General features: G+C 53.4%; 5 protein-coding genes across 12 annotated transcripts in view; 3 read left to right on the forward strand and 2 right to left on the reverse strand.

Annotated features, from left to right (window-relative positions):
• The window catches only part of PPCDC (phosphopantothenoylcysteine decarboxylase), a 28,487-nt gene extending 27,749 nt beyond the window's left edge, over nucleotides 1-738 (reverse strand). For 5 of the 7 annotated variants that reach the window (XR_001331375.2, XM_005521382.3, XM_088063156.1 and 2 more), the window contains exon 1: nucleotides 480-738. The gene's annotated coding sequence lies outside the window, so the exon portion shown is untranslated. The remainder of the gene's footprint in view (nucleotides 1-479) is intronic. The other 2 variants (XM_014251055.2, XM_088063157.1) reach the window with 1 other exon arrangement.
• A 1,170-nt stretch (nucleotides 739-1,908) lies between these two features.
• On the reverse strand, nucleotides 1,909-9,192 carry SCAMP5 (secretory carrier membrane protein 5). Its single transcript, XM_005521381.3, has 7 exons — nucleotides 9,084-9,192; nucleotides 7,422-7,498; nucleotides 7,022-7,150; nucleotides 5,176-5,332; nucleotides 4,436-4,537; nucleotides 4,170-4,287; nucleotides 1,909-4,060 (listed from the first exon to the last, which is right to left on the reverse strand). Exons 2-7 carry the CDS (start codon nucleotides 7,426-7,428, stop codon nucleotides 3,866-3,868), a joined length of 708 nt encoding a protein of 235 aa, XP_005521438.1. The 5' UTR covers nucleotides 7,429-7,498; nucleotides 9,084-9,192; the 3' UTR covers nucleotides 1,909-3,865.
• A 5,331-nt stretch (nucleotides 9,193-14,523) lies between these two features.
• RPP25 (ribonuclease P/MRP subunit p25) lies at nucleotides 14,524-15,666 on the forward strand. The gene has a single exon (XM_014251232.2). It carries the CDS (start codon nucleotides 14,806-14,808, stop codon nucleotides 15,427-15,429), a length of 624 nt encoding a protein of 207 aa, XP_014106707.1. The 5' UTR covers nucleotides 14,524-14,805; the 3' UTR covers nucleotides 15,430-15,666.
• A 2,110-nt stretch (nucleotides 15,667-17,776) lies between these two features.
• Nucleotides 17,777-22,737, forward strand: COX5A (cytochrome c oxidase subunit 5A). Its single transcript, XM_005521380.3, has 5 exons — nucleotides 17,777-18,034; nucleotides 20,795-20,911; nucleotides 21,498-21,619; nucleotides 21,969-22,091; nucleotides 22,581-22,737. Exons 1-4 carry the CDS (start codon nucleotides 17,950-17,952, stop codon nucleotides 22,080-22,082), a joined length of 438 nt encoding a protein of 145 aa, XP_005521437.1. The 5' UTR covers nucleotides 17,777-17,949; the 3' UTR covers nucleotides 22,083-22,091; nucleotides 22,581-22,737.
• Nucleotides 22,738-23,897: 1,160 nt separating this feature from the next.
• FAM219B (family with sequence similarity 219 member B) lies at nucleotides 23,898-27,322 on the forward strand. Of its 2 annotated transcripts, none has more exons than XM_088063011.1 (6): nucleotides 23,898-24,000; nucleotides 25,285-25,387; nucleotides 25,653-25,737; nucleotides 26,020-26,097; nucleotides 26,349-26,397; nucleotides 26,528-27,322. In XM_088063011.1, the coding sequence occupies exons 1-6, from the start codon at nucleotides 23,911-23,913 to the stop codon at nucleotides 26,615-26,617; spliced, it is 495 nt and encodes a 164-aa protein (XP_087919137.1). In that variant the 5' UTR covers nucleotides 23,898-23,910; the 3' UTR covers nucleotides 26,618-27,322. The 2 variants fall into 2 exon arrangements, with proteins under 2 accessions (XP_087919137.1, XP_005521787.1); XM_005521730.3 differs by having other exon boundaries at nucleotides 26,550-27,322.
• Nucleotides 27,323-27,504: the final 182 nt, after the last annotated feature.

Below are 27,504 nucleotides of genomic sequence, written 5' to 3' on the forward strand. Positions count from 1 at the left end.
TGAGAGATTTTAATGCTACACCATGCTTCACATATTTACCTATATCTACTTAAAATCAGATTATTATCATTATTAATCATAATATATTTATTAATAATATATATTTATTAATAATAAAAATTATTATATACTTAAAGCATCCTTAGGATGTTTCCACAATTAACTCCACCGAAGGACCCACAAATTAAAGCCTGGGTATTAAAATGTAAATCTTTAAGTAGGAAACTTTCAAAATTTTTATTAAGTAATGATAAAAGAGTTAAAAATTATAACATTATAAAACAATTATTATAATAGTAAAGTAACTATTAATATGGTAAAACAATGGTAAAAAGGTGAAAATTTTAAAATGGCACAAATTTTAAAAAAGCGGCAAATAAAATTATAATATAATGCCAGAAGATTATAATAAAAGCGGTATGTATAATAAGATACGTAATATAACCATAAAAAAGTGCTGGGCTGCGCTTTCCTCTTACCCAAACAGCTGTGGGGAAGCAGCCACCAGAAAACAAGCAATTTACAGGCCCTTAAGGGTTAATGAAATCGACTTTTAATAGAGCAGCGATGCTGAAATCGGCCCCAGAAGGCAGCACAGCAGCACCGAGAAGCCCCGAGGGCTCTCAGAAGGCACCAAACAGCGCTCCGATACCGTTCGAGGTAGGGCCGGGGGTCGTGAGGGGCGTGAGGGTCCTGAGGGCCGCGGGCTCCGGGCGGGAACGGGGCCGCAGCCCGGCAGCCACGGGGGGTGCCGGGAACTGGTGCACGGACAGCGCTGATTGGTGCGTGCTGCTCCCGCCCACGGCGCTGATTGGTGCGTGCTGCTCCCGCCCACGGCGCTGATTGGTGCGGGCAGCGCGCGCGCCCGCGCGCCCGGCGGAAGCGGTGTCATGGCGACCCCTGAGGGCCCAGTCCTGTGCTGCCGGCCGGGAGGACTTTGTGCCCCTCTGTGCCCCAGTCGTGCCCACGAGAGGGATCTCGCTAAGGGCAAGCGGGTGGCTTCAGGCTACTCAGGAAGAAGTCTTGACGGGGATTCTGGTTCGTGACAAGGTTTTGGAACGTAACAAAGGCCAGAAAAGCTCGGTGTAGAAGGCGTGTGGGAAATGGGGTCGAAGAGAGGGTCTGAGGGCCCCTCAAGTGACAGGGGTGGTATCTGAGCCTAGGAAAGTGTTAGAGACCAGGAGTGAAACCTTTCCTACAGGATTCAGGGCAGGCACGCAGAGCTGGCAGGGAAAAGCGGCTTAAAGGACAGAATATTCATTGTCTGAGGCACAGACAGGACGAGGGGGAATGGCTTCCCATGCCAGAGGGCAGGGTTAGGTGGGATATTGAGAAGGAATTGTGCCTTGGCACAGGGTGCTCAGAGAAGCTGTGTCCCATCCCTGAAAGTGTCCAAGGCCAGGCTGGACAGGGCTGGGAACACGCTGGGATAGTGGAAGGTGTTCCTGCTGGATGAGCTGTAAGGTCCCTTCCCACCCAGATCATTCCATCATTATGCGGGCATGGCAGATCTGGGGCAGCACGTGGTGCCCAGCCCTTTGCAGATTCTGCTCAAAAGCAGCAGTTATTTGGACATCCCTCTGATACTGGCTACAAACAAGCAGCAAGGACAGTAAGAGGCACAGGGCTCTGCTTTGCTGGCTGCAGGACATGGAAGGCAGCAGGGAGACCTCAGGAGAACCCCAGGGGTGTTCCATCCCGAGAAGTCTCTTGTGCAGCAGCACCCCACCTCTCCCACCCCGTGGGCTTCAGGAGCACCACGCTTTGATCACACATCAGCCCCACCAGGAGCAGGGACAGCTTACAAATAACCAAGGTGAGAACAAGGAGTGGAGTTTCCCACCTGGCTGGAGCCATGGGGCAACATTTCAGAGCTCACACACTCAGGAGACACATTGGAGAGGAGGGTTAGGTGCTGAAGCAATGCCTGTTAGTTACAGCTCATTACAGTTATTATTATTGATGTATCTTATTGTCAATGCAAGAGGTGAAGTCACTTAATCCATCATTTCTCAGACACGGATGACAGAGCACGTGGTTTGGCAGAGTAAGTTTTAGGCGAGCTAGAAATGGATTGCACAATATTTAAACCTGATTAAGTACATAATAGGCTTAGCAAAGGATTACTTTTCTCCTGACATTTTATACATAAATATATACACACACACACACAGACAGGCATTTTATCAGTAGCTGCATTTTAGTCTGGTCAAGAGACGACTGCCTATTGCAGAATGACTGAAGTGATACCCTTAAAAAGGAAACTAGTCTTGGTGTGCTTTGCTGGAGAAGATCCTTTTTGGGGTGATTCTCAGGGGCAGGGGTCACATCCAAGCATCACTGGAGGGCTGGAGGGGTGAGATAAGGGGCTGGGGACTCGCACAGTCCTGGCTGGTGGGATTCTGAGCTCCTTCCCTGTGCCAGGCAGGAGATACTGGAGCCAAGGGGCTGGATTGGATTCTGTTTGGGCTGCTTTTCGAGGACTTGGAGAAAAATTTGGCTTATTTAAAGTGCATTTAGAGTTGAAAAGCATCTCAGAGAAGTAGCTTTCCCTACTCCTGCCCTGCAGCATCCATCCCATTTATGCTCCCACTCATAATCTTTTCCAGAGTGTGCCAGTCACCTTCCCCAAGAAGTATTGGTTTGAGCTCAGCTGCCTCCTGCTAGAGTGCAGGATCATTATTTAATGTTCAGCATCCCCAAACTGGGCAGGGATTTGGGCCTGACAGGGATTTCTGCACCAGGAAAACACACGGCCGCATCTTGCCACGCTTTTTAGGAGCGCAAGTGAGCAGTCCTTACCTCCAGCCTGGAGGTTTCCTTAAGGGACTTAAATTAGCACAAACCTCCAAAGCTAACGGGGACAAAACTTGGCCTGGCTGTTTCCGTGAGCAGCGAGACTGTTTGGATGTGCTGGGATACGGAGTGGCAAGATTTGACCCGCAGCCTTGCCCAAGCATTAGGTCCTCTGAGGAACACTCTTGTTGGTATTACAGCTGCTTTTCAAAACAGAAGCCTTTAAAAAAACCAGACTCAGGATGCAGAATCTGGAATGGGATGGTTGTATCCCGCAGGGAAAACCTGTCCTTGCTCCCCAATGCGCACACACGCTCACGCACACACACTGGTCCTCCACGTCAAAGTGTAAACTACTCACAAACACCACACACCGAGAGAAGTTGTAGATCCTGAGCCAGGGAGTAGATTAGGAATCTCTTGGCTTCCAGCATATCAACAGCAGGATTGAGGGTTTCTTATCTTTTTTTTTTTTTTTTTTTTTTTTCTTTAATGCTAAATCAGCCAGCCACCTGCTAGTTAAAAAGCAAAAGAAAAAAGAATTCCCAAGATTGCTTGCCCTTGCTGAGACAGTGGCAAGTGGCTGGACACTACCAACTGAAAGAGAAAACTCACACACATCAAAAACCTGTTCAGGGCTTATTCCAAGAGGGAAGATGGGTGCTGGTTGCTCTTTTTCCCTTTTTGGGAGCTTGGGGGGGCTTTTGGCTGATGAGGTTCTAACATACACCTATCACCACAGTAATTAAAAAACCACCACCGTACACTATTCCACAGGGAAAAAGAAGACACATGAATGGACACTGACTACCACGCACAACAACAGCCCTGCAGGTCAACTCACGGCCTCTTCAGAATGAAAAAGAAAGGAGAAAAGAAGAGCTCAAGACAAGAAAAACAGAAAAAAAAAGGAAAGAAAAAATCCCAAAGGATCTCGTTACAAAGATGGGAAAAGAACCACCATTATGGTACACTCTGACTTTCTGAGACAGCTGCAGAAACTCGGCTCAGGCTTCCTCCTCCCTTTTTCCCCCCCAGCTCTTCCTCCCGAGGACAGTCCCGCTGCTGCTCACATCTCGTTGGAGTAGGTGTAGTTGGGGGTGGCCGAGTACTGCGTCTCGTGCTGCATCATGGCACCCTGCGCCGCCCCCATGGCCGCATTCTGGGCCGCCTGCTGCACGTGGGGGTTCTTCCAGGCCCCCGTGGTCCACTCCTCCTGCGCTTTGCTGAAGCTCCCGCCGCTGCCCCGGTAAAACTTGTGCACCTGCAGGGAAAATCCGGAGGGGCTGAGCGCCCGTGGCTGGCGCGGAGCTCCCGGGGGGGCAGCGAGGGCCCCCCAAAGCAACGTGGAAGCCCTGTTTTTCCTGCCATACCATGGTGAGAGCAATGAAGGAGAAGACTGCCATAGCTGTGAAGAGCACGGTGGGGATGAGCATCACGACAGCCGAGCCCACGTTGGTCCCAAAGAAGGAAATTGCTGCAATCCAGCCACTGCAAGGAGATGAAAACAACCGGTTCATTCACCAGCTCTCCCAAACTGCCAGCAGCCCTCCCAGCTCCTCAAACCATCTGCCCCAAGGAGAGAACCGGTTAGGACACTAAAATACCACAGTGACCAACACAGCAGCACTTTCCTTACCAGACCCCCCATCCAGGGATCCCCACTGCCTGGATAATGCTGATCACCAGCTGGGCCATGAAGGTGAAGAAGAAGGCCATGAAGCTGAAGGAACTGTCTGTCCTGCAAGAGAAGGCTCAGTCACCCCTGCACCTCCCTGCTGCACTCCAAGGGAAGGGAGATGCTCCTACGTTTCAGACCTGGCTGTGGTTTAGCAGGAGGGTGATGAAAAGCAAAATTAAAGGCAAAGGAGAAACTGCAAGAGGCTGGAGGTGGTCCAGGGACAGCTGGGAAAGCCATGGGGCACCAGACCCTCCCTATGGCTCAGTCAGCTGGGCTTGAGGCCATCTGTGTTGGGACACAGCTCTCGGCTTACACCACCCCACATGGGGAATAAATACTCTTGATTTTGGGATTGACCTCAGCACCATGGGTAATCTGTACAAACACCTCGAGGATTCGTGGAAAAATATAAAAGATGCCTCAGGGACAAGAGGGAAAGTGGCAGCCCAGCTGCATCCTCACCATTGTCCCCCACTGCTGCACAGAGGCTCACAGAAAGTGCCCTTACATCGCCTGATGGGGGGGTTTGGCCCCCAGGAAATCCCAAACACTCTGGTTTTGAAGGTTAGAAAGTAAAGCTAAAGGGCTGCACAGAAAGGAATTCCCCCAATTAGTCAGGCAATGCCCCAAGCTAAACACTGACCATTTACGAAGGAAAACAAGGCAAAAAGAAGCCAGGCTCAGGTGCAACCACTTACTTGAAAGCTTTGTAAATAGGTCTAAACCAGCAGACATAGGAGCAGGGCGTAAAGAGAATGAGCCAGAGAATTGCCAGTCCAAAATTTACAGCTCCGCCGCCTCCAATGAGCCACGCGAGGCAGCCCACGAGATTCACCGCCAAGGTGATGCTGTTCACTGCAAACACACACACACAGAGCAGAGTAGCACGGACACAAGGGTGGCACTGAGACACCCCAACCCCAGGGATGCGGCTTCTGAGTCCTGCCCTAGCTGGGCTTCCCTTAAATTAAGCTGGGAGCACATTCCCAGGCTGGCTGGGCCAAATGGGGTCAGGCCTTAGCTAAGTGTAACAGGAGGAAAATCAATGTATCATCTCTCAGAGTTGTAATTCCCTAAGCATCTCCAGGGCTCTGAAGATTGGCAGGAGTCATATCCTCCCACTCCAATCAAGCCAGCACACATTTCCACTTACAAGGAAACGGGAGGAATTGTGATGAAGTTTTTTGCTTGCTCCAGATACGTCTTTGCTGAAGGAGCTTGTGTAGGAATTCCCTGAGCACCACTGAGAGCCAAAATCTTGAACTCCTGACCCCGCCTCGCCAGTTCAGGGGGTGATACATTTCACTCGCCCACCCCTGCTTGGGATCAGGCCACACAAGGGCTCCGACTATGAATCCCAGCTCAGCAGACACAGGACAAAGCAGAGAAGGCTCAGCTGCCTTCTGACGCCTCCGAGTTGGGAGAATGATTCATTATTTCGACGAGAACGAAAGCCCTCCCACCGCTGCCTGCCTGAGAGCCGCAGCTGGCAAGGGAAGGAGCTCAGCTGCCCGGGCTGCCCTAAAGGACATGAAAGGACCTTCCAGTCACTCTGTGATGGGTGTCTGAGGGGCTGGTGGGGAGAAAATGACCCAGAGAAGAGCTCCAGATGCAAAACCCAAGGGACAGTGGCTGGCTCTGAGAGCTCGTGCTTGTGCTGAGGAGCAAGAACCAAGCTCTGTTACATTAAGAGGAAGAACATCTTGGTTGGGATTGGGAGGGAATTGAACACCCCCAAGAGAGCTTGCCTGGGGGTGCACAGCTTTTTTCCTCCCATGCCTGAAACAAGTAAACCCTCGTGACATGAGGAAGCTACTCCGGGGTCACCATCCCGACAGGACACAGCCCCAGGGATGCCAGCCTGGTGCCATGCCAAAAGCAGGAACACACAACCCCTGTGGTGTTAGCTCAGCTCTTCCTAACCTGCCCCTAAAGCACAAGTCACTCCCTGGGCACGGATCCTTCCAAAGTTCAGCAGAAATGCCTGATAAGGGAACTAAGTTCTTCTAAAAAGAAATGAAATGCTGGTGCCAGCTTGCCCTGAGCTGTGCATGTTTCCACCTATGCTGGGGTATGACCTGTCCCTCTGGCTGTTCCCTGCCCAGGGTTGGTGAAGAAGAGAGATCCAGGATAGTTGGAAGAGCTGGAAGCTGGTGACAGCTCTGTTAGCACAGCACGGCACACAGAGACATGCAAGAGGAACAGGCAAGCTCTGGGAAGCCTCAAGCTCCACGTTTTGGAGAGCAGGCACACCAGCCCTCCAGTCTGAGCCGTCTCCTCCTTACAGCAGGACATCAGTGTAACCACCAATGACCCTGGAACACTGAGCTCCACAGCTCCATCCTGGAGGTTGGAAGGGCTGGAATCCATGGGATGCTGCAGCCCACCTCTCATTCCTGAGTTTTAACAGGAGACACCAAGGCTTGGAGGGGGAGAAGGGCTTCCCCTGACCTTGCCCTGCCCTTTCAGCTGGCAGCTCCCAGAGGAGCAGCCTTTGGAGAGGCAAACAAATCCCACTGTAGCCATTCCCCCACAGCCACTCACACATCCAGAGGTAGTAAAGCCGCTTGGCCATGGTCCGGTGCTGCGGCGGGATCTCCGCATCGAAGTCCTGGTAGAAACATGGCTTCAGGGGGATGAATTTGGGCAGGGGAGGGAAGTTGTTCACCTTTTCTGCAAGGAAGAGTTTCACTGGTGTCAGGCACTGCCCAGAGCTGAACAAAAACCCAGAGGCTTCCTAAGTAACCCCAAGAACTGACAAGTTTTACACAGAAGTTAAGGATTTCCCATGGAAACTGTCACCAGCCCACCCAAAAGGATCAAATTCAGCCCTCACTGGCTACACCAATCCTGCAGCCATGGACATCCACCACCCCACTGGTGACTAATGAGATGACATTATGGCCAGTAAAGCCCATGATGATCTCCAGAGCCCCCCCCATACCTGCCATGCTGGCACAGGCTCAGCCTCTCTGCTCCTCAGGAAAAATACTTGGGAAAAATGTGGGAGCTTTATCGAAGCTGGAGGATAACAAGAGGAAAGGTTGATTGAAGTGGTCAGGGACCTCTGCAGAAAACTTCACCTTCCCCCCACTCCCAAACAACTCAAGGACAGCAGTTTGCTTCACTTGTGTGACACTCTGGACTATCACACATCCTGACTGGCACCTGGCTGGCACTGTGATAAATCCTGGCTTCTCGGGCTCAGGCTTATGTACCAGTTAAGGCAGAAGATTATGAGAGGATCCAGTGATGTAGGGCCTCCCACTCCCAACTGACCTACATCCAGGAGCGGGCCAGGTAGGACAGCAGTGGAAAGGAGGTGGTTGTGGGCTGTTTGAAACCATCAAGTTCATGATCTGGCCCCAAAATAAGTATTTTAAAAAATGTATTATTGTTATTTTTGCTGAATTCTAGCTCAAGGCACTACCTGGCTACCTTGTAGGTGCCATCTCTGCAAGCCCAAGCCAAAAACAAGGCCAAAAAGGGAGTAGGGAAATCAGAGCAGAGAAATCAGCTGGGAAAAAAAAATAAATCAGTGGCGATTGTCACTAATGAGTCACTTGAGTGCCTGGCTTAACAATTACTCATGTCATTTGGCACCTCATTCCAGAGCATGCAGGTGGGAAAGGGAGAGCTCGGCATCTCAGGACCATCCCAGACCATTCCATGCTCAGCTCTTTGCCAGAAGTGAAAACTATGGTGAATTAAAACAAAAAATTAAGACCTCAGGTTTTAAATAGAAGCGTGAAGATGGCGTATCCCCACCTGCCTGCAGGTTTTTCCCTTTCCCAGCTATCCAGACAGAGCTGGCAGCAGTCAACACATTTCCCAGGACACAGAGTCCCGGCAGTTGGTGCCTGGAGCTCCCCCAGGATTTGGGGGGTTCTCTCTGCGGGTCTTCTCGCACCCTCCAGCGCCAAAGACACAACGAACCCCCAGGGCTCGGCGTCTCCCGACATCCGCGGGCAGCCCCCGGATGCTTCCATCCCGCCCGTGCTATAAATACGAGCTCCTCGGGCTCGGTGACGTCCGCCCGGCCGCCCCTACCCACGTGTGTCGGGAGCGGGGACCCACGGCCAGGCGCCCCCCGAGCCCACACCTGCGCCACGGTGGGGCGAAAACACCGGCATATCGATCAATTCGGGTGGGGTTGTTTTGCAAATTCAGGGATATGATGGAGGGGTTGGAATATGGTGGAGTGGATGGGCAAAGGAGGGGGATCACCCGGGTGATGGCACCGAGAAGAAACCCCTCTGGTGCGTGGGGTGGGTTTTGGGAGGGCAGGCAGGGCTCGCTCTCGCCGTGGATCGCTGCCCGTGCGTTTCCACGCGTGAAGGGCTGAGTGCCCCACGCATCCCCAGCTCAAAGCGGGAGAGGCCTCCCAGCAGCGGCCTGGATGGGAGAAAAGGGCGGCCCAACCCCCGCTCGGTCCCCGGTGCACCCACGCGTGTGCAGGGTCACCGCGGCTGCCCCCATACCGCGCATCCCACCCCCCCCCCGCAAGCGGGCTGCAGAGCGGGAGGTCGGTGCAAAGGGCACCTGGGGGGAGCATCCAGCGCCCTCAACCCGAGGCGTTTCCCCTCTCCGCACTCCTGGGACTCACCACGTGGCGTGATCCGTCCCGTCCCCTCCGGTCCCCGGCGGGTGGCGGCGGGCGCCCGCCCGCCCGGTGCTGCTCCTGCCGCAGCGGCCGCGCTCTCGCGAGACTGCGGCGCCGCCGCCGCCGGGGCCAGGGGCAGCGCCGGGATCTCGCGAGAGCGCTCGCCGCTGTCCAGGGTCCTGATGCCGCCAGATGGAGGGGCGGGGCCGAGGGGAAGGGGGCGGGGCCTTTACTTGGGGCTCTGTAGGGCTGGGAGTGCTCTGTAGGGATTGTGGGGCTCCATGGGGCTGGCAGTGCTCCATGGGGCTTGGGGGGCTTTACAGGAGTAGGGGCTCTACAGGGCTGGGAGTGCTCTGTAGGGATTGTGGGGCTCCATGGGGCTGGCAGTGCTCCATGGGGCTTGGGGGGCTTTACAGGAGTAGGGGCTCTACAGGGCTGGGAGTGCTCTATGGAGCTTGGCGGTCTTTATAGGGATGGGGGTTCTGTAGAGCAGGGGTGAATTGTCTCCTACTCATGTCATGGCAAGTACTATGTGGGTAGAAGACCACCTTTGGTAGGGCAGGGGCTCTGGGGGACAGCCCCTGGCAGGATACACAGGCTCCCTGTATCCAGGAGGCAATGGTAAACCAGCAGGTCACACAAGCAGGGCCAGGTTTGGGGTACTCCATGTCCACGCCCTGATGTGTTTCATTCTGGAAGCAGTGATTAATTAATGGCTTGCATGAAGGGCAGAGGAAATGTCGACTGCTTTTGCCATCAATGCCAAGGTTGGGATTTAGAGGGCAGGAGAAGGGATTGGACTGATTCACAGACGGGACAGGGTTCAAAAGCTCCTAAAAGGAATATAAATCCCAAATCAGCCTGAGATCTGCATAGGCTGTGTGCCTTGTTCTCAGTGTCATCACACAGAGTTCTGTGCACACCACTTGGACCTCCTGCCTTGGTGATTGTGAGAATATCAGTGAAGTGTTGTGAAAATGGCTTTATTTGACAGCTAAGTCATCCTCCCTTCCCGGGGTCCAGCCTTGAGGGTCATGGTGGGGTAGCAAGAACAACATCCCACCACAGGAAGATGAGAACAGCTGGGCAAGGAAGCAGCAAAATCTCTTTACACCAGTGAGCCCAGGTGGCCAAACCCCTTCAGCAGGGGAACAGCGTTGCTGTGGGGATGCAAGGAAGCAACCCTGGCAGAAACAGGGAAAATGCCTGCTTCACAGATGGTAAAATAGAGGGAAGCAGGAAAACCAGTGTGCCACAGATGACCCCATGGCAGGTGGCCCACCTGTCCACTCTGACCCCTTTCTGGGTCTTGGACTCTGAGCTATTCCCCACAGAGAGCAGGGAGCCTTGCACATCCAGCTCCATGCCCTGCCCAGCAGCAGGCAAGGAAAGGGAGGAGGTGATGGGGTCATGGATTCCCACTCCTGGAAAGCACTGGGGATGCTCAGCGCCTTGGAGAGCTGCTCTGGCTCTGCCTGTGGGCACTGAGCACACTGGAGATTTGGGGCTGATTTCTTGTCCCTTATTTCTCATCTCTCCAGCTTTCTCTGACCTAAATTTCCTCCCCACCTGCATCTCTGCTGCCCCAGCACCTTCCCATCCCACTGAGGCTTTGGAAGTGGTCACCTACAGAGCTGATCCTTGCCTTCAGCAGTACCACATTCCTGTCTGGCCTGCAGGTTTTACAGTCAGGGATATTCAGAAATCAAATGGATGTGATGGATGTGTGCTCCCGTCCTTCACAGGGAATGCCTACAGAGCCAAGGGATAACAGGGGGAAGAGCCTCCCTGCCCATCCCACACTTCCTAAGCAGGGCAGGCTGGAGAGGATGGGCAGGTCCAAAGAAAAGGCCGGATCAACCAGCAAATTCCCAGCAGGCAAACAGGTTCAAAAACAAGGAAATAAATCCACAGGTTCAGTTTAGGATCAGTCTGTAGGCTGGAGTCCAGACCAGCTGCAGCTGACCCAGAGACCAGTCCTGACATAGCTGAGACTAGGACTGAGACCCCTGGGTTGAGCTTAAAAAGAGTTCCTGGGACACATGCAGGGGGTGGGTTGGGGTCCCAGGTGGGGTTGGTGAGGAACATTCCCATTTATTAATACCCTCAAGGTCCTTAAAACATCCCTCTGCTTATCATGCTGAAGCTCTGCAAAGGGATTTGCCTTATGAAAGGGATTTTTCCCTTTTCTTTCACTGTCGGGCTATTCAAAATGAGGATTATCTTGAGCTCTGTAATTTTCTGCTTACGATAGGAATAAGAACTCAGCAGAGAGCTGGTGCAACCCTAGGATGCTCTGAGGGCTCCTCTGGCATCTTGACACAGCCCCTGCACCCTGGGCTACATCCTCTGGGAGCTGCTCCTTGGAAGCAGCAGCTCCAGAACCCTGGTTGGGATGGGGGCAGGGGATCCCTGTGGCTGTGGCATCCTGGGGGTCCCTCTGCACCCCTTTTGCCAGGGTTACAATCAGCCCTGGCATCAGCCCGCTGCCGAGTGCAACGTGATGAGAGGCTGAGACCTGAGCCGGGCCGATGTGACGCAGAGATGGGCAATGGCACCGAGACCTTCCTTGTATCGGATGCTCCCACTTTCCATCCTGTTCCTGAGCAGGGCCACCTTGGATGAAAGAAAATATGGAGAGGGCAGGTGGAGGACAGGGGCTCGGGTTACTGCTCCTCTCCAGCTGTCCTGATCTCTGTTAAGAATATGTTTCTCAGGGTTTTTCCCCACTTTTCCATGTTTGGCTGCGTTCCGTGCTGTGTCCAGCAGCCCTCTCCATTCTTGCCACCCCCAGCTCTCCTCTGGGCTGCTCTTCCAAATAGCTCTTACAAGCTCACACCTCCTGTGGGGTTGGGACCAGGCAAGAGGATCCCACAAGTATTTGGAACTCCTCCGGCATGGGACAGTGGAATGCTCAGAGAGAAACTGTAATGGGAAAAGGGAAGAAGAAACCACTCCCTGGGTCCCACTTTGGTAACCAGAGTGGCTGCTCAGGAAGGACAGACAGACAATACTCAGTGTGTAATTCCTTTACTTTTATTTTTTCATCACTCCTGCCTTTCCCATTTGCTTCTCCATTTTGAAGGAGTCCCCATCCTCTTTTCCAGCTTTTGTTTCCCTGATCCCCCATGGCTGGAATTGTCTGTGCCTTTGTCCCCCCATTCCTGCTTTTCCTCTTCCACCCAGCTGAGCTCATTTCAGCTATTCCATGGCTTGGAGTAACCCATCCACTCTGTTGTCCTCCAACAAATAAGCTGACAGGCTAATGAATAGCTTTAGATGGTAATTAGCAACGGAGTTGCTAATAATGAAGTTCATTTACATTTTAAGCACTGCAGAGGGAAAATAAGCCCCTGTCATTAATGCCCCCCCTGCTCCCAGCACAGCCTTGGCCTTGAGGCGAATGCACCCTCTGGAAGCCTTTCTGTGATTGCACCTCTCCTGCCTCCATTTCAGAGGCTGTGATAAGCAGAGTTCATTAAGTAGCAATGAGAGATGGGGTGGGGGAAGAAGCTGCTGCTGCTTCCATCATCCGATGGTGGAGAAGCGCCAGGACGCCATGGAAAATGGGCTGCAGGAGGCAGGAGCTGGTTCTGGGCCAGGAAAGAAGGGCTGGATGGTTCAGCCAGCACCAGGGCTTGCCCAGAGCCCTGGAGCTGTCAGCCCTCTGTGTCCATGTAACTCTCACAAGCTACCTGGATAATGACCTTGAGGGATTTCACAGTCACTAAAATCCTTTCCGATTATTTCCCCAGGGGTTTAGGGCATTTTGAAGGCAGGAATTTCTCTGAGGGGCTTAATCCATCCCTGCCTACTCCAGGAAGGAGCCAAATGCCTTCTGCAAGGATTCCACAAAGTGCTGTGAAATGGAAGGATGGAGAAATGTCATTGTTTTGTCTCATAGCAGTGAGGAATCCATGGTGGGAGCACAGGGAATAGGTTTGCTCACTACTGCAAAGCACCAGAAGGGACTTGGGAATGCTGAAAGCCTGAATCTGGTGCTGGGGATGAGCCTGGGTGTGTTGCTTTCCCTGCCTCAGTTTCCCTCTCTGTGCCCAAGGAGTCTCAGGGAGGGTTAGATGGATTGGGAAACAATGTCCTGCATCTCCAGGGGCTTTCCAGCACAGTGCTTGTGGATGGAGGATCCCATCCCATCCCACTGCCCACAGACACGCCCAGACCCCAACCCAGTGATTGGATCAGGGGGTGTCCCATATCCACTCCCATTTAGGCAGTGGTCCCCACAGAAAGCTGCTTTGGGGACCACAGGGATGTGGGATTCTCCCTGCATAGGAGACGACAGCCCCATCCTGCCTTCACCACCACGGACATGGGATCGGTTTGTTAGTTTGTTTGTTTATTTTTTCAAGCCCTGCTCGGAGTGAAACCAATCCAGGGGCCTCCAGAGGCCAATAAGATTTGAGTGCAAGTCAATACTCACATGTCTTTCCACTGTGCAATGATCTCCCGGCCAGCGGGGCGGGAGGGGACAGGCAGGTGACAGGGGCGGGCAGAGGGCCAGCCTGGGGCAGGGACGTCGCCTCTGCTCCGGGAAGGGATTGGGGGCAGGAAGGGGACATCTCCTGGCCTGCAACAGGGATTTTCTGGGATTTGTTGCCAGTTCATGTAACGATGAGCCCACAGTAGGCAGCTCCACGTTGGGAAACTGGAGATGAGTGAGGGACAGGGACTGGAAGAGCAGCGGGGAGAGGGAGGCATAGGGAAGGAGGAGGAGCGGGGAAGAGAGAGAGAAATTGCCCGTGAAAACCACCTCTGCCACGGCATCTGCTCCTCGGAGCTTTGGGAATTGAGAGGTTTTCCTGCCGGCAGAGCCGAGGCTGCGGATGCGGGGTGCTGGGGGGAGCAGAGCCCTGGCACACTCAGTGCATGCTCGCCTGCGATGCCATCTGCCAGGCTTTCTCCTGACTGCGGCTTCCACTGGCTTCTCTCATGGCTAATAAGGGTCGAGCTCAGACTCCAAAGTACTTCCCGAAGTACCTGCTGCATCTTTGTGCCATCCTTGGACACAGCGTGACTGGGATTCTGCGTCCCTCTGGGAATGCTGCAGGGCAGGCAGGCAGGGTGACATTTGCAGTTAGCAGCGGGTGTCTTTGAGAGGAGCGAGCTCCGAGAGAAGGGACCAGGTTCTCTTTAAGGGGGCAGGACTTTGGGAACATTATGAAGGCAAGAGTGAGCTTCTCTCTCTGCCTTCCACCCTCCCCTCCTTCCCTTCTCTGTTCCGGGACAGAGACCTGGGTTCCCTGCCCTCCCCTTTGCCTGACAGGGATGAAGGAAGGCGCTGGGTGCTGGGATGGGCGGCTGAGCAGGGGAGGAGGAGGAGGAGGGGAGGAAGGGGAGGGAGAGGGGGAGGATCTGCTAATTACACAGAACAGCTCTGGGGGCTGCTGAAGTCCAGAATGAAGCAAAGAGCAGCAGAAGCGAGTGCTGCAGTGGGAGCGGAGGAGCCCGAGCATCACCGAGAGCTGGAGCCGCCTGTTATCCCTGCTGGGAGCAACTGGGAGCAGCCAGGGGATCCTGCAGCCCTGTCTCCCACAGGAGACAGCCTCTGGCACTGCCACCAAGCCCACTGCCAGCCCCCGGAGAGCCAAGGGGAAGGGGCTGGTGGTTGCAGGACACAGGGCTGGGCTGGAGGGCAGCAAAGTCAGCCCTCCTATGGTCACTGGGGACTAGGAGCCTGTGTGGATCCACCGGGAAGAGGTGAAGGATGGCTGCCGAAGGAGGGAGAGCCAAGCCCGCTGTCCAGTCCAGAATGGAGAACTTCCGAAAGGTGAGGACCTCGGAGGAGGAGATGCCATTGCCCTTCCCAGACCTGCCCCCGGACGTGGTGGAGATGAAAGTGAAGGAGGGCAGCAAGATCAGGAACCTGATGAACTTTGCCATGGCCCAGATGGAGCTGAAGGGCAGGCGGCAGATCGTGTTCAGCGGCTGCGGCAGGGCGGTCACCAAGACCATCACCTGCGTGGAGATCATGAAGCGCAAGCTGGGAGGGCTCCACCAGGTCACCAAGGTACGCTACAAAACCGTGCTGGAGGTCTGGGAGAACCAGGACCTGCTGCCCAACGGCCCCGCACAAAACCTGACTGTCCACAAGAATGTCCCCTCCATCTGCATCCTGCTCTCCCGGGACCCCCTGGATCCCAACCAGACGGGATACCAGCCCCCGGAACCCCGGCATGAGGCGGGAGAAGACACATCGGGATCCTCCACCAAGGGGCTGAAGCGGCCGCTGCCGCCTCCCTGCGAGGAGCTGCTGCCCAAGAAGCTGCAGGTACAGGTGTCTGACAGCCCCAGGGGCTTGGGGACCACCACTGGCCAGCTGGACCACTGATCCCAATGCCTCCCACCCCACCAGCCAGGTATTGAGGCAGGAATATTCACTCATTCCGGGCTCACTGGTGGGCTGCAGGCTCCCCCTGACCTGTCCCCACTTGCTGCTCCTTGACCCCTGTGGATGGGGGTCTCCAGATCTGGCGTGAGGGTTAAACATTTAAACCCACCATCTCTTGGTTATGGATTGAAGCAGGTGAGGATGTGGGGGGGGAGCTGGTGACCTCTAATTCAGCCACGCAGGGACACCGTGCCCACCAGCCACATCCTGCAGCGACTCCCATGGAGCCAGAGCAGCCGAGGGGTGCCCAGACCAGCACCATCACTCCCCACTGCAACGCCTCATCCATCAGGAGAGATGGGTTTGCCCCAAGCTTGTTGGAATAAAACCTTCATTATCAAACCCGCTGCTGAGGAGCTGTCAGAGTTATTAATGCCGGGCTCAGCATCCTGTGGGGCTGTGATTCATCTGAAAAAAACCACCCAAACAAGCACGGGGGTTGCTCCCTCCCTGCACCCACAGAGCCAAGCACTGCACTGTGCTGCCTGCCTGTGGGACAGCACAAGGAAATAAAACAATCCACACTGGATACTCTGGTCAGGAGTCAGGGGAAACCACGGTGCGGGCAGCTGGGGGCAATGGAAGCGTTGGGCAGGGGGTTATCGTGACTGCATGCAGTGCCCAGCACAGGATAAGGAGGTTTTGGAGTCGTGCCTTGGCTGCAGAGTGCTTCAGAGCAAAATCCCTGCTGCTTCCAGGGGGTAAAGAGAAATTAATGGAAAATGAAAGCTCTTTAGAAATAGTTGAGATATGTCTATGGGAAAATGGGGGTGTCATCTTGGCTGCTGGCTATGGATCAGTGCAGTGAATGCTGCTGCCAACTCAGGACAAGGGGATCCCAGCCAAACTCTGTCCCTTGGAAGAACAGGACTGGGGTCTCCTGTGCCAGCACAGCAGCACCTGGCAAAGCCCAGTTCCAGCGGAGACAGAAGATTTGGGGGATGGGTTATGGGATGCTAAGCCCTGATCCACCTGGTTCCCTCTGCCCAGCACCCAGGGGCACTGCGGGATGAATTAATCAGTATTAAGGAGCAAACCCTTTCCAAAATCCACATGTGAGGGATTCTCTGGCTGCAGCTGCCTTATCTGCCTGCCTCACTCCCGCTCTACAGGGACGTTCAGCATTCCCTCTTTGTCAAGGGCTTGCTTGGCTGGGAGCGGGAATGAAAGCAGAAGAGGAGGAAGAATCAGGGTCTGTTTTGTGAGGCAGTGACCTTGTTATCTCCCTCAGCAGGCAGCTGCTCCTCGGGCCAGAGCCTCCTGCTTATCTGCTCTGCTGCAGATTGATTCCCTTTACTTGAACATTAATTTCCAACTGGCTTTTTATGTTAATGATCTTTTTTTTTTTGTGGGTTTTGGGCTGGGAAAGGTTTGGACTCTGTCCCATCCAGCTCTTCCCAGTTTCTTTCTCCAGTGCAGACCCCATTCAGAATCAACCCTCCATGCCACATGGGAGCACTGGGTACAGGCACCTACCCCAAATGCATTAAAAATCACTAAAAAAATTAATTAATAAACCTGTAATTAATAAATCCCTCCATAAACACTCTGATCAGAGCCTGAGGACTGTGGGAGCCACACAGTTGAACACTAACAGCCCTTCACCTCCATTGCTGCCACCTCACATTTCTCCGAGCAAGGAAAAAAAAGAATAAAAATCACTTATTTCTCCTTATTTTGTTAATTTGCAAGATCTTTTTAATTTATTTCATAGGCAGGTAGTTTCCAATCACAGAGGCAGCACTGGGGATTTCACCGTGCTTGTTTTGCTGGCTGTGGACTGAAGGCTTCCTGCATGAGAAAATAATAAATCAGGATGATGATACCAGGGGACATGGCGAGTGGAATAATCACGATGTTTTTGTGCGACACTGCTGAGGCACAGCCTTAGGGGCGAGTTTTGGGGGGATTTCGTGCCCGGGTCGGTGCGATGGTGGCTGAGGGCAGCAGCTCACGGTGTGGGGACAGGGACACTTGCAGAGAACTGGGGAAGCGGTGGACGCGGCAGCTGAGCCGGTTTGAGCCCATTCCCCTCACACGGACCGAGCGGGGCGAGTGTCCATTGACAGAGACAGGGAGGCTGCACGGGCTCGACTAAATGGGGGCGGCAGCAGCCCGACCCCCTCCAAGCCTAGCCGGACCCCCTCCAAGCCGACCCAAACACTCCCGAGTAGCTGCTCAGTGAGGCGAGGAACACCCACAGGCAGTCCCCTCACCCACAAAATGGCGGCCGGCCCCGCCCCAAGATGGCGGCGGCCCCGCCCCGCCGCGCCCTCAGCCCGTCCCCGCGGCCTCCCGCCCCGCCGCGCTCCCGGTCCGTCCCCGCCGCACCGCCGTCCCCGCCTCCGCCGGCCCCCCCCGGCCCTCACCTCCGTCCCTTCCTCCCTCTCGGTGCGGTGTGGGAGCTAGCGGCGCGCCCCCGGTGCCCGGTGCTGTCTCCCTCCTTCACAGCCCGCCGCCATGCTGGCCGCCAGCGCCTCTCTCCTCCGCCGCTGCGCCGTCTCCGGCCTCCGCGCTGCCGTCCGCCGGCCCGCCGGCCCAGCAGGTGAGCGGCCGCACTCGTTTCCGTCCCTCCCGCCGCGATGCCGCCACGGTTCGCGGCCGAGCTCCCGGCCCGGCGGGGCGTGAGGCGGCGGGGCCCGGCGTGTCCTTGCGGTGACCCCGCGGCCTACCGCGGGCCGCCCCCGCCGCTCCGGCCGCCGCCCCCGGGACCCCACGCGGGCACCGCCTCAGGGGAAACCGGGCACCTCCGGGGGGCGGCGGCGCTTTCCCTGCGCCCCCCGCCAAGGTGACATTGATGGAGGCTGGGGGTCACCTCCGCAGCACCAGGGCGCCGGCTACTCCCGGCTCCGCTCCAGCTCTGCGCCAGCCCTCACCCTCCTAATTAACACCCAAATTAATTTTATTTATAATATTAACGCTTTATTAACGCCCCAGTTAATAGGGAGAGGAGGAGGAGCAGCCCCAGGCAGCGTGGTGTGATGATGGCCACGGTGGCAGGGCTGGAAGACGGAGACTGCAGAGAATAAATACACTGCCTGTGCATCGTAATTAATACCTAATTAACTTATGCACCGCAATTAATACCTAGTTAACAGACACTAATAATGCTGGGAGCCTTGTGTGTGCCTCTGCTGCGGCACGTGTGAGTTAAACAGCTGCCTTAGGGAGCCTGTCGCTGTGTCTTTTTAAATAATAAGCATAGGATTACTTAGATGCTGCTCATCACCTTTGGTCTTTTGTTGTTTTAAATCCTCCAAAAGTCTTTGCTCGCTGTTCCTTTGAGCTGCTGAACCCAGCTGCTCCTGGGCCTTGTTTCCAATAGGCTCTGTGTTCTTCTTTTCCATGGTCTTCTATTACAAACTCCACACTTAACACTGCTGTGACCCCTTCCTGGGAGGCTTCTGTTGCTGCAAAACCTTCCCTGTGTAATTCCTGGGCTCCTTGTTCTCAGATTTTCAGTAAATTAATCTTCTTCACGTGTGTTTTCCTTCTGTGCTTGTTACCAGAGAAAACTGACCAATTCCAGCCCTCACCGAGAAGCTTTAACATGTTTTTGTGTCATATTAAGTGATTTTAGGCTTCTTAATGCCTATTGAGTTTACTGTAGAGTAAAGGTACTTGCCCTTTGGTTCTTCCTTGAGTTGGGAATCTCTGCCTGGATAGGTTGGCGTGGCTTGGCTGTCACACACACGTCATGTGTGTGACAGTGACCTTGATGGACCCCGCTGAAACTCAGGGCAGAGGGACGCTCGGAGTCCATTAACCAGATACAAACATTCGTGTGAGAAAAACACGGCAGCAACTGAGAAACACACCCTGGAAATCCTAATTCTTATGGTCTGTATTTGCCTCCTGGATCAAGGGAATGGTTTTGTTGAAGAAAAACTTTAGATTTTGATTTAAATATGGCATTTGAACTCTTCAATTTAGGCTTTACTCCAGCTGAGATTTGCTGTTTCTCCATAGGATATTGGGTTTTTTTCCTTAGAAAAAATAAGGATTCTCCTTCAACCAGCTGAAACCTGAGGGGTTTTCAGCAGTGTCCTAGGAGCAGGAGCATTTATAGAGCCCTGCTTTTGCTCTGAGTTCAGCTGTGCAGGTGATTTGTTGCAGAAAGCAGGGTCAAAGGTCTGCTTTGGAAGTGGAGAAAGGAGGGGGAATTTCCCTACAGAAGCCAAAAGAGCATTTTAATTCTGTCTTGGCCTGTTGTTTGCTTTTCCATAGCTAAAATAAATAAAGCTATTTTCATGTTTCCATTGCATAAACCAGTACTGCAGCTGAAATGTTGGACCGGGTTAAATTTTGTTAAAAAAGCAAATTGCCTGCTAATTGGGCTGTCATTAATGAAAGCAAAGAGAAGTGTATCAGCAAAAATACAACCCAGTTCTGTGTAGGTTTTTTTTTGTGGTTTTTTTTTTGGTTTGGTTTGGTTTTTTGTTTTAAATAAAACCCTGAAGTTGGTCACTGTGAGTGGTTCATGCTGGGTTAAGAAAGAAAAAGTCAGGAGCTAAATTTGACTTCTGTGAAGCAGAGCTTTGAGCTCCAAGGTCGTATCTGGTGTGTGACCTCTCTGCAAATATTAGTGGAGTGAGATTAGCAGTGGGGAAAGGAAGCACCAGGTCCTTTAGTTTGGTTCCCTTGGGAAACGGTTCCAGCCTTTGTGGGGTAAAAAAGACAACTTCATACAAAAAAACAGCAATTTGTGATAGTGCTAAGTGAAGAAATGAATTGATGAACATGTCAGACTACTTTGTGCATTAGCATACAATCTGCTTTTGTGATTAATTATCAAATATTAATGCAATTGCAACCTTGAGATCCAGGAGTTTTCTCTTGGACAGACACAGTGATCTTTTCTTTTTTCTTCCTCCAGCCCTTCTGCTGGAAGGAATATCTCATCCCTTTGCTTTTGAGAGCCTCTGTAGGAATTGCATTTTGTTGGTGAAGGATGTGGATGTTAAAGCTTCTCTCTCTCACTTGGCTGTGGGAAGAGGGAGAATTCCTGTATTTTACAGAAAAAAAGAAATGCCAGAAAACCTCTTAAGGACTGGTATCCAGAGGTGGTTTTTGTGTGTCTGATCAATGCTCTGGGAACTTTGGAAGTCTGATAGGGAACAAAGCAGACACTTTGCCACAACATAAACCGTGATATTTAATTAGTTACCCAAGGCTCATCCAGGACTGATCCGGAGTGACTGTAACAGGGGAAATCTGTATTTTACAGCTTCTGGTCTCTTGGTCAGGACTAAAGTAGTGTTATCTTCCTTCTGCTCCTAGTTTGTTCCTTTTTTTCTTAATTCAGCTGTGCTTCCTGCCCGCTGCTACTCTCATGGGTCACAAGAGTCAGATGAAGAATTTGATGCTCGCTGGGTGACATATTTCAACAAGCCAGATATCAATGCCTGGGAGCTCAGGAAAGGTACGTTGAAGAGCAGGGATGCATAACCTGGAGTAAATAGAAGTTCTGTGACCAGAAATAACTTTTGTTGGTGTTTCATGCACACACATCATCCACTCCATCCCTAGAAATGTCCAAGGCCAGGCTGGACAGGGCTTGGAGTAACCTGGTCTAGTGGAAGGTGTCCCTGCCCATGACAGAATGATGGACTAGATGATCTTTGAGGTCCCTTCCAACCCAAATCATTCTGTGACTCCATGATCTCAACACCTGGATGGGAGGGAGAGTAACATTTGCTCCAAGGAAAGTGTGTTTGAGCTCTTAATATGCTAATTTTTCTTTGGATTTTTGCTAATGGCTTGGCCATAAACTCCCTACAGACTTTTTGTCTGGCTATCTCCAGTTTGCTGTGGATTTGCCAAGTTTTATTAAACTTCCCTAGCTAGGCCTTAAAAATGTGATTGCATAAGGAGATAATTACAGCCAGAGGGATCATTGCAGCAGCACCTGGGGTTTTCTGTCGGAGAGAAAGGGAGAGCAAGGGGTTCCTTTGGAGAGTGTGACAAGCTGGTTCCAAGTTCCCCTTGGTGTTTCCTTGTCTCTACAGGCATAAACACACTGGTGGGTTACGACCTGGTCCCGGAGCCCAAAATCATCGATGCGGCTCTGAGGGCCTGCAGACGGTTAAATGACTTTGCCAGCGCTGTCCGCATCCTAGAAGTTGTAAAGGTGGGTGGAAGTGCTCTCTTGCCATTGCTGGAGCCTGGCAGCAGGGATGCTTTCCCTGGCTTTTTCCTGCTGCAGAGGGGAACCTCACTTTTCCTCCTGCCAGAATCCATGGCTCCATGATGAGCACAAAGCTTCTTGAGGGACTGAGAGAAGTAACTCAGAAAGCTCTCTTGGAAAACACCTGAAACCTGAATCCAGCCTCGCCAGGGAGTTAGGAGAAGCCAGGACTTTTACTTCAGCCCTAGAGGCCAGGAGCTCTGCTCTGCCACAAGCAAGGGCTGAGGTGGGAGGCTTTGGAGATGTGTGTGTTGAAGTAACTCTGTTCTTTCTTTTTTGGGTTTTTTTTCAGGACAAGGCAGGACCCCACAAGGAAATCTATCCTTACGTTATCCAGGAGCTTAGACCAACTTTGAGTGAACTTGGAATCTCCACTCCAGAGGAACTGGGCCTGGACAAAGCATAAACCTTGTTGGTAAGGTTTGATGTTGCTTCCCAGACTCTTGACATGGGACTCCTGTACCCTTGGCAAAGATAGCATAGGCAAGACCCAATTGTGCTCTAATCCCAGTCTAAAATAAAGCCCTAAATAAAAATCCTTGTGGAAGTGAAGCCTCTTAACTCAGTTTCCTCAGGAGATGGCCAGTGTCATATTCTTTTTTTAAATATTAAATATAGAATAGAGATACTGTGTGTCATACTGCTGCAAGTAATGCTTGATTCTGCATCTTCTAAGTCCTTTTCCTCCTCCTTGCCCTGGGATACAATGTCTTGGTGCCAGGGGTCCTGAATCAGCTGTGCTGGGAATGCAGTACCTGCATTTTTGAGCTGAGGGTGGTTAAACAAGGCTTTGAAGGTAAAAGGGATGGAAATAACTCATTTGGGACCTCATGGAAACTTTGTGGAAATTCTAGGCTACTTCTTTAATGGCTTTTTTTTTTTTCCTTGTTCTTTTCTATTCCAGGTGCACTAGTCAAGTGTTTTACTGATGCTACCTGACTGTACACGGTCACCTGGAAAGACAAAGTTCAAATCTTACCTGAAATAACTTCTTCCTTTATTGAGTCACAATGGAAGTGCTGTGGAGTCCGGCCTAATAAAGGAAAAACTGGTTTGACTGACGTACCAGCACCTCATGTGGTTATTTCCTGTTGCTTTCGTAGGGAAAAAGGAGGAGCAAACCATCAATGTGCTCTTACGAGCTTCTAAATTGTTAATTAGTCTGCAAAGCCAGTGTCCAGAGCCTTCCCAAACACCTGGCTCTGGGAGGGGAGGAGAAGGAGGTGTTTGGAGAGCATGGCTCCTGTGTGCATAGTTTTGGGGAGGAGAACAAGGCCCAGGAGGAGGCATTTCCTTGGGATGATGTTCAAAGCCTCAGACATGGGTCAGAGGCTCCATTGTTTGCAAGGGTCATGTCCTCACGGGGAAGGGAGTAATGTGTTCTGGGATAGACATTGTCCCTGTTTTCCATTCAGCTTTGGCCCAGGAAAGGCTTTGGGAAAGAAAAAAAACCAACAAAAGTGGGGGGAAGGAGAAGGGAAATATCTTAATTCCGTTGTTATTTTACTGCGAGAAGAGGGGAATTTCTGGGAAAACAAGAATTTGTTTCTGCACAGTGCACTCAGGGCAAGAGCCGTGCGAGGCAGGATCTGTCGCTGCCCGGCCCCGCTCCCGCTCCCCCGCTGCCCCGCTCCCGCTGCCCCGCTCCCGCTCCCGCTGCCCCGCTCCCGCTGCCCGATCCCGCTGCCCGATCCCGCTCCCGCTGCCCGATCCCGCTCCCGCTGCCCCGCTCCCGCTCCCCCGCTCCCGCTCCCCCCGCTGCCCCGCTCCGCTGCCCCGCTCCCGCTGCCCCGCTCCCGCTGCCCCGCTCCCGCTGCCCCGCTCCCGCTGCCCGCTCCCGCTGCCCGATCCCGCTCCCGCTGCCCCGCTCCCGCTGCCCGCTGCCCGCTGCCCCGCTCCCGCTGCCCGATCCCGCTGCCCCGATCCCGCTGCCCCGCTCCCGCTGCCCGCTCCCGCTGCCCGCTCCCGCTGCCCGATCCCGCTGCCCGATCCCGCTGCCCCGATCCCGCTGCCCGCTCCCGCTGCCCCGCTCCCGCTGCCCCGATCCCGCTGCCCCGATCCCGCTGCCCCGATCCCGCTGCCCGCTGCCCGATCCCGCTGCCCCGCTCCCGCTGCCCGGCCCCGCTGCGCATGCGCGGAAGGGGACGCGCCTTTTCCTCGCCTCCCATTGGCTGAGCCCCGCGCGCCCCGCGCTGCCATTGGCGGGCGGGCCATAGGCGGGGCCGGGGGCGGCCATGGCGACGGGCAGCGGCGGAGCCGGGGCAGGTCCCGGTCCCGGTCCCGGTCCCACCGCGAGCGGAGCCGGAGGCTGGCGGGGCCCGGGGGTACGTGCGATGTACGGGAAGGATGGGGGTGCGGGGCTGGGCGGTGAGCGTGAGGCCGTGTGGGGTGTGTGCATCGTGGGTATGGGGCTGGATGGGACCGCTGCATGGGGGCTGTGGGGCTGAGGTACGGCATGGGCATTGTGGGGTACGGGCATGGGGCATCTGTAGGGCAGTGTGGGGTGTGTGCACAGGGGTTACGGGGCTGGGAGTGTCTGTAGGGCAGTGTGGGGTGTGTGCACAGGGGTTACGGGGCTGGGAGTGTCTGTAGGGCAGTGTGGGGTGTGTGCACAGGGGCTATGGGGCTGGGAGTGTCTGTAGGGCAGTGTGGGGTGTGTGCACAGGGGTTACGGGGCTGGGAGTGTCTGTAGGGCAGTGTGGGGTGTGTGCACAGGGGTTACGGGGCTGGGAGTGTCTGTAGGGCAGTGTGGGGTGTGTGCACAGGGGTTATGGGGCTGGGGTACATCCATGGGGCAGTGTGGGGGGTGTGTGTGGGGCAGTATGTCCCAATACTGTATGCAGTATATAAATACAAATAAATAAATGTATATATATATATATTTGTACACATACCCCCGGGGTGTATCAGCACAGCATCAGCTGGCTAGGAAAGGGTATGGCACATCCAGAGGGATCCAGGGGGCCACTGCCTGCCTGGTTGTTCTCACGGTAAAACTCTGTCCTGGTAATTCCTGTTTAAGACCCTGAGGTTAATCCTGGCTGTGCTCTCCAATCACCATCCGAAGTCCTCTGCCTTGTTCCTTTAACTCCACGTCCCTCCTGTGCCAACTCTCTCTGATTTTCCCTCTATTTTCTTCATTATTTCTTGTCTTTGTGGAGGTTTTTCCTTCCCCTTGCTCTTGGGAGTGTTGGTTCTCCGTGACAATAATTGGATAAAAGGAGAAACTTGAAAGGCTCAAACCCCAAATTTAAAATATACAATCCTTCCCTTTCTGTTTGATTTACCTCTTAGTAAATCTCCTCCACCACCTTTTCCCAAGTATTGCTGCAGCCAGGTTTGCACAGGAACCGGTGGTGACTACCTGTGTTTTTAATTAGCATCACCATTCCCAAATAATCTTTTCATCTGCTAACAGATCTACTTATTCCTTTTCCTCTCTCCCTCCTCCCAGGCTGGGCAGGAGGAGCTGTCCCTCCCCAGCCAACCTGGGGACAGATTTCCCTGCTGACCTTGAGCTCCCAGGAATGATCCAATGCTCCGAGATGACTCTGCCTTACTCCATCAGCATGGAGAGATGCTAAATACTTCTTCCACTCTTTTTTTAGCTGATTTGGGCTGAAAAGAAGAGGCTGAACAAAGGGACAGATGTGGTGGAGAAAAGGGGTCCATACATCATGAGCAAACCTCCCTCTATTCAGGCCAAGCTGAGTAAGTGATGCTTGGTGGTCTCTGCTGGCACTTTGGGTGTCATTTCCACCTCTCTCCCACAGCTGGAGTTACCAAAAGCCCTTTTTTACCTTTGGTGGGATAAAACCTTTATAAAACCCCATTAAAAACCCATAGGGATGCCTTTGGAAAGCACTGCACTCCACCCACGCTCACCTGCAACACCCTCCTCACCCATTCCCCAAAATAACAAACCCTTTGGGAGCACTTGGGAATTCTTCTCTCTGTCCCTGTGCTTGGCTTTCAGAGAGGCAGCGGGAGCTGGCAAAGACAGCACTGCGAAGGCAGGGGCTGCTGGGGGCACCCACTGCCCCAAAACCAACTCCTAAAAGGTCTGATCTCCTCTTCCTCTTTTCAAAATGTATTTTTCACTTTTCTCGGGGAGACTGGGAAGCTCAGAGGATTAAAAATATGAGTTTGGACCTTATTCTGCTGGCTCTGTTTGGCTGGGATCATCCAGAATAATAAAATATACTGCTTTTTTCTTTTTTGGGGGGATGATTTGGTGGTATGGATTTATTTGGGTATCCTGGGTGGAAGGAGTGGGATTCCAGCCCTGGCTCAGCTCCATGGATGTGTTTCTGTGCTGGTCTCACTCCTCTGTTTTCTGGCAGGTCTGTGAAGTTCAACAGGGGCTACACGGCGCTCAGCCAGACAGCTGATGAAAACCTGGTCTCCTTTGACTCAGACAGGTGAATATCCCAGGATTTGGGGTAAATATCCCACAATTTTGAGGTTGGGAATGCCCCCAGATGGCTTTTTTGGGGGGTTGATTTTCCTTGTCACTGGTAGAATATCCCTGATGGTACTGGGCACCTCAGAGCAGTGAGACGCTCCTGTTGTCCCAGATTCCCAAGATCCCTTGGGGTTGCACTTCCAGCTCCTTTCCCCCTCCAAATGCCCTTTATCTGCATCCTCAAGACCCCATTCTCTTTCCCCTTAGTGACGGGGAGCCAGGATCCAGGTGTTCCTCAGGATACTCCTCTGCTGAGGCAAGTGTGGGGCTCTGGCTCTGACACTGTGGGGTCCCCATGGGCTCCCTCGCTCCCCTGACCCCTCGAGGCTCTGGCTAGGGGCTGGAAGCATCACCCCACAGAGCGTGGCTGTGTGTCCATCCTGCAGAGCCCCGCTTTGTCCCCCGCAGCAGGTGACCCAGGACCTGAGCCGGCAGCTGCTGCAGGACGGGTACCACCTCGACGAGGTCCCCGATGATGAAGACCTGGATCTCATCCCCCCAAAACCCACTGCCTCCTCTTCTTGCCCCTGTTGTTTTGGAGAAAATCTCTCCTGCACGATTCAGTAGCTGCACAAGAACAGGTCAAAATCCAGCACTTTCTTTGTCCCGTGGGATGGGTGGTGGGTGTCCAGGTCTCACGCCAGGACGGTGACACAAGGACTGAACGATGCTGCTCGTGGCAGAGACCAACTGACCCCAAAAGACTTCTCCTTACACTCAGCAATAGCAGGGGGAGGTGGCACAGTGACATTTCGGTGTCCTGGATGGGACCTGGCACTTGGCTGGGGTGGGAAGGGAGGTCAGGCAGAGCCCAGCACCTCCACAGGGATATAAAGGGAAGGATTTGGGAGTTTCTAGGGTTGGAGCTAATGGCTTATTCCCATTCTCCTCAACGCTGCTTTGATACAGGGGAGACACAGCCCAGGCCCCCCTGTCCCAGCTCCACACAGGGCTTGTGGGGCTATTTGTGGGGCTGGAGAGCCTCCCTGCTGCAAACCATAAATGCTGCCTTAAACCATGGTCCTGCTCTATGACGTAGAGGACAATCAGCTTCTTTTACAGAAACCTTATTTAAGTATTTCATGTCAAGAGACCTAAACCATTTGGGTGGGGGGCATGGTTGTTTTTGTATTTTACTTGTAAAAGGGAGCACTCAATAAAGCAGATCTCATTACTCAGAAGGGGTGCTGGTGCTGTGAGTGGGGCTCCTGTTTTGCCTCATCACATTTTACTCCTTTCCTGTGTCTGAGGAGCAACAGGGGGGGATTCACAGGCAGTGTTGGGGGGATGCTGGAGCTGTTCCCAACCTCTCTGGCTCCCTCCACCACACTGCCCTTTGCCAGGGACAAAGGGACAAAGTCAC

This window comes from Pseudopodoces humilis, chromosome 16, assembly GCF_049639895.1.
Source record: "Pseudopodoces humilis isolate 2021_Gansu_Grassland_sample_001 chromosome 16, ASM4963989v1, whole genome shotgun sequence".
Taxonomy (NCBI): domain Eukaryota; kingdom Metazoa; phylum Chordata; class Aves; order Passeriformes; family Paridae; genus Pseudopodoces; species Pseudopodoces humilis.

What these genes read in the sequence shown, in the direction of transcription:
- SCAMP5 (XM_005521381.3), bottom strand. An exon ending in GCTTTACTACCTCTGGATGT is followed by an intron (nt 5,333 to 7,021) that starts GTGAGTGGCTGT and finishes GTGTGTTTGCAG; the next exon opens with TGAACAGCATCACCTTGGCG. An exon ending in CCTTCATTGCTCTCACCATG is followed by an intron (nt 4,061 to 4,169) that starts GTATGGCAGGAA and finishes TTTTCCCTGCAG; the next exon opens with GTGCACAAGTTTTACCGGGG.
- RPP25 (XM_014251232.2), top strand. Translation starts at nt 14,806, where the DNA reads ATGGCTGCCGAAGGAGGGAGAGCCAAGCCCGCTGTCCAGTCCAGAATG.
- COX5A (XM_005521380.3), top strand. Translation starts at nt 17,950, where the DNA reads ATGCTGGCCGCCAGCGCCTCTCTCCTCCGCCGCTGCGCCGTCTCCGGC. An exon ending in TGCCTGGGAGCTCAGGAAAG is followed by an intron (nt 20,912 to 21,497) that starts GTACGTTGAAGA and finishes TTGTCTCTACAG; the next exon opens with GCATAAACACACTGGTGGGT. An exon ending in GCATCCTAGAAGTTGTAAAG is followed by an intron (nt 21,620 to 21,968) that starts GTGGGTGGAAGT and finishes GTTTTTTTTCAG; the next exon opens with GACAAGGCAGGACCCCACAA.
- FAM219B (XM_005521730.3), top strand. Translation starts at nt 23,911, where the DNA reads ATGGCGACGGGCAGCGGCGGAGCCGGGGCAGGTCCCGGTCCCGGTCCC. An exon ending in GTCTCCTTTGACTCAGACAG is followed by an intron (nt 26,098 to 26,348) that starts GTGAATATCCCA and finishes CTTTCCCCTTAG; the next exon opens with TGACGGGGAGCCAGGATCCA. An exon ending in CAGGATACTCCTCTGCTGAG is followed by an intron (nt 26,398 to 26,549) that starts GCAAGTGTGGGG and finishes TGTCCCCCGCAG; the next exon opens with CAGGTGACCCAGGACCTGAG.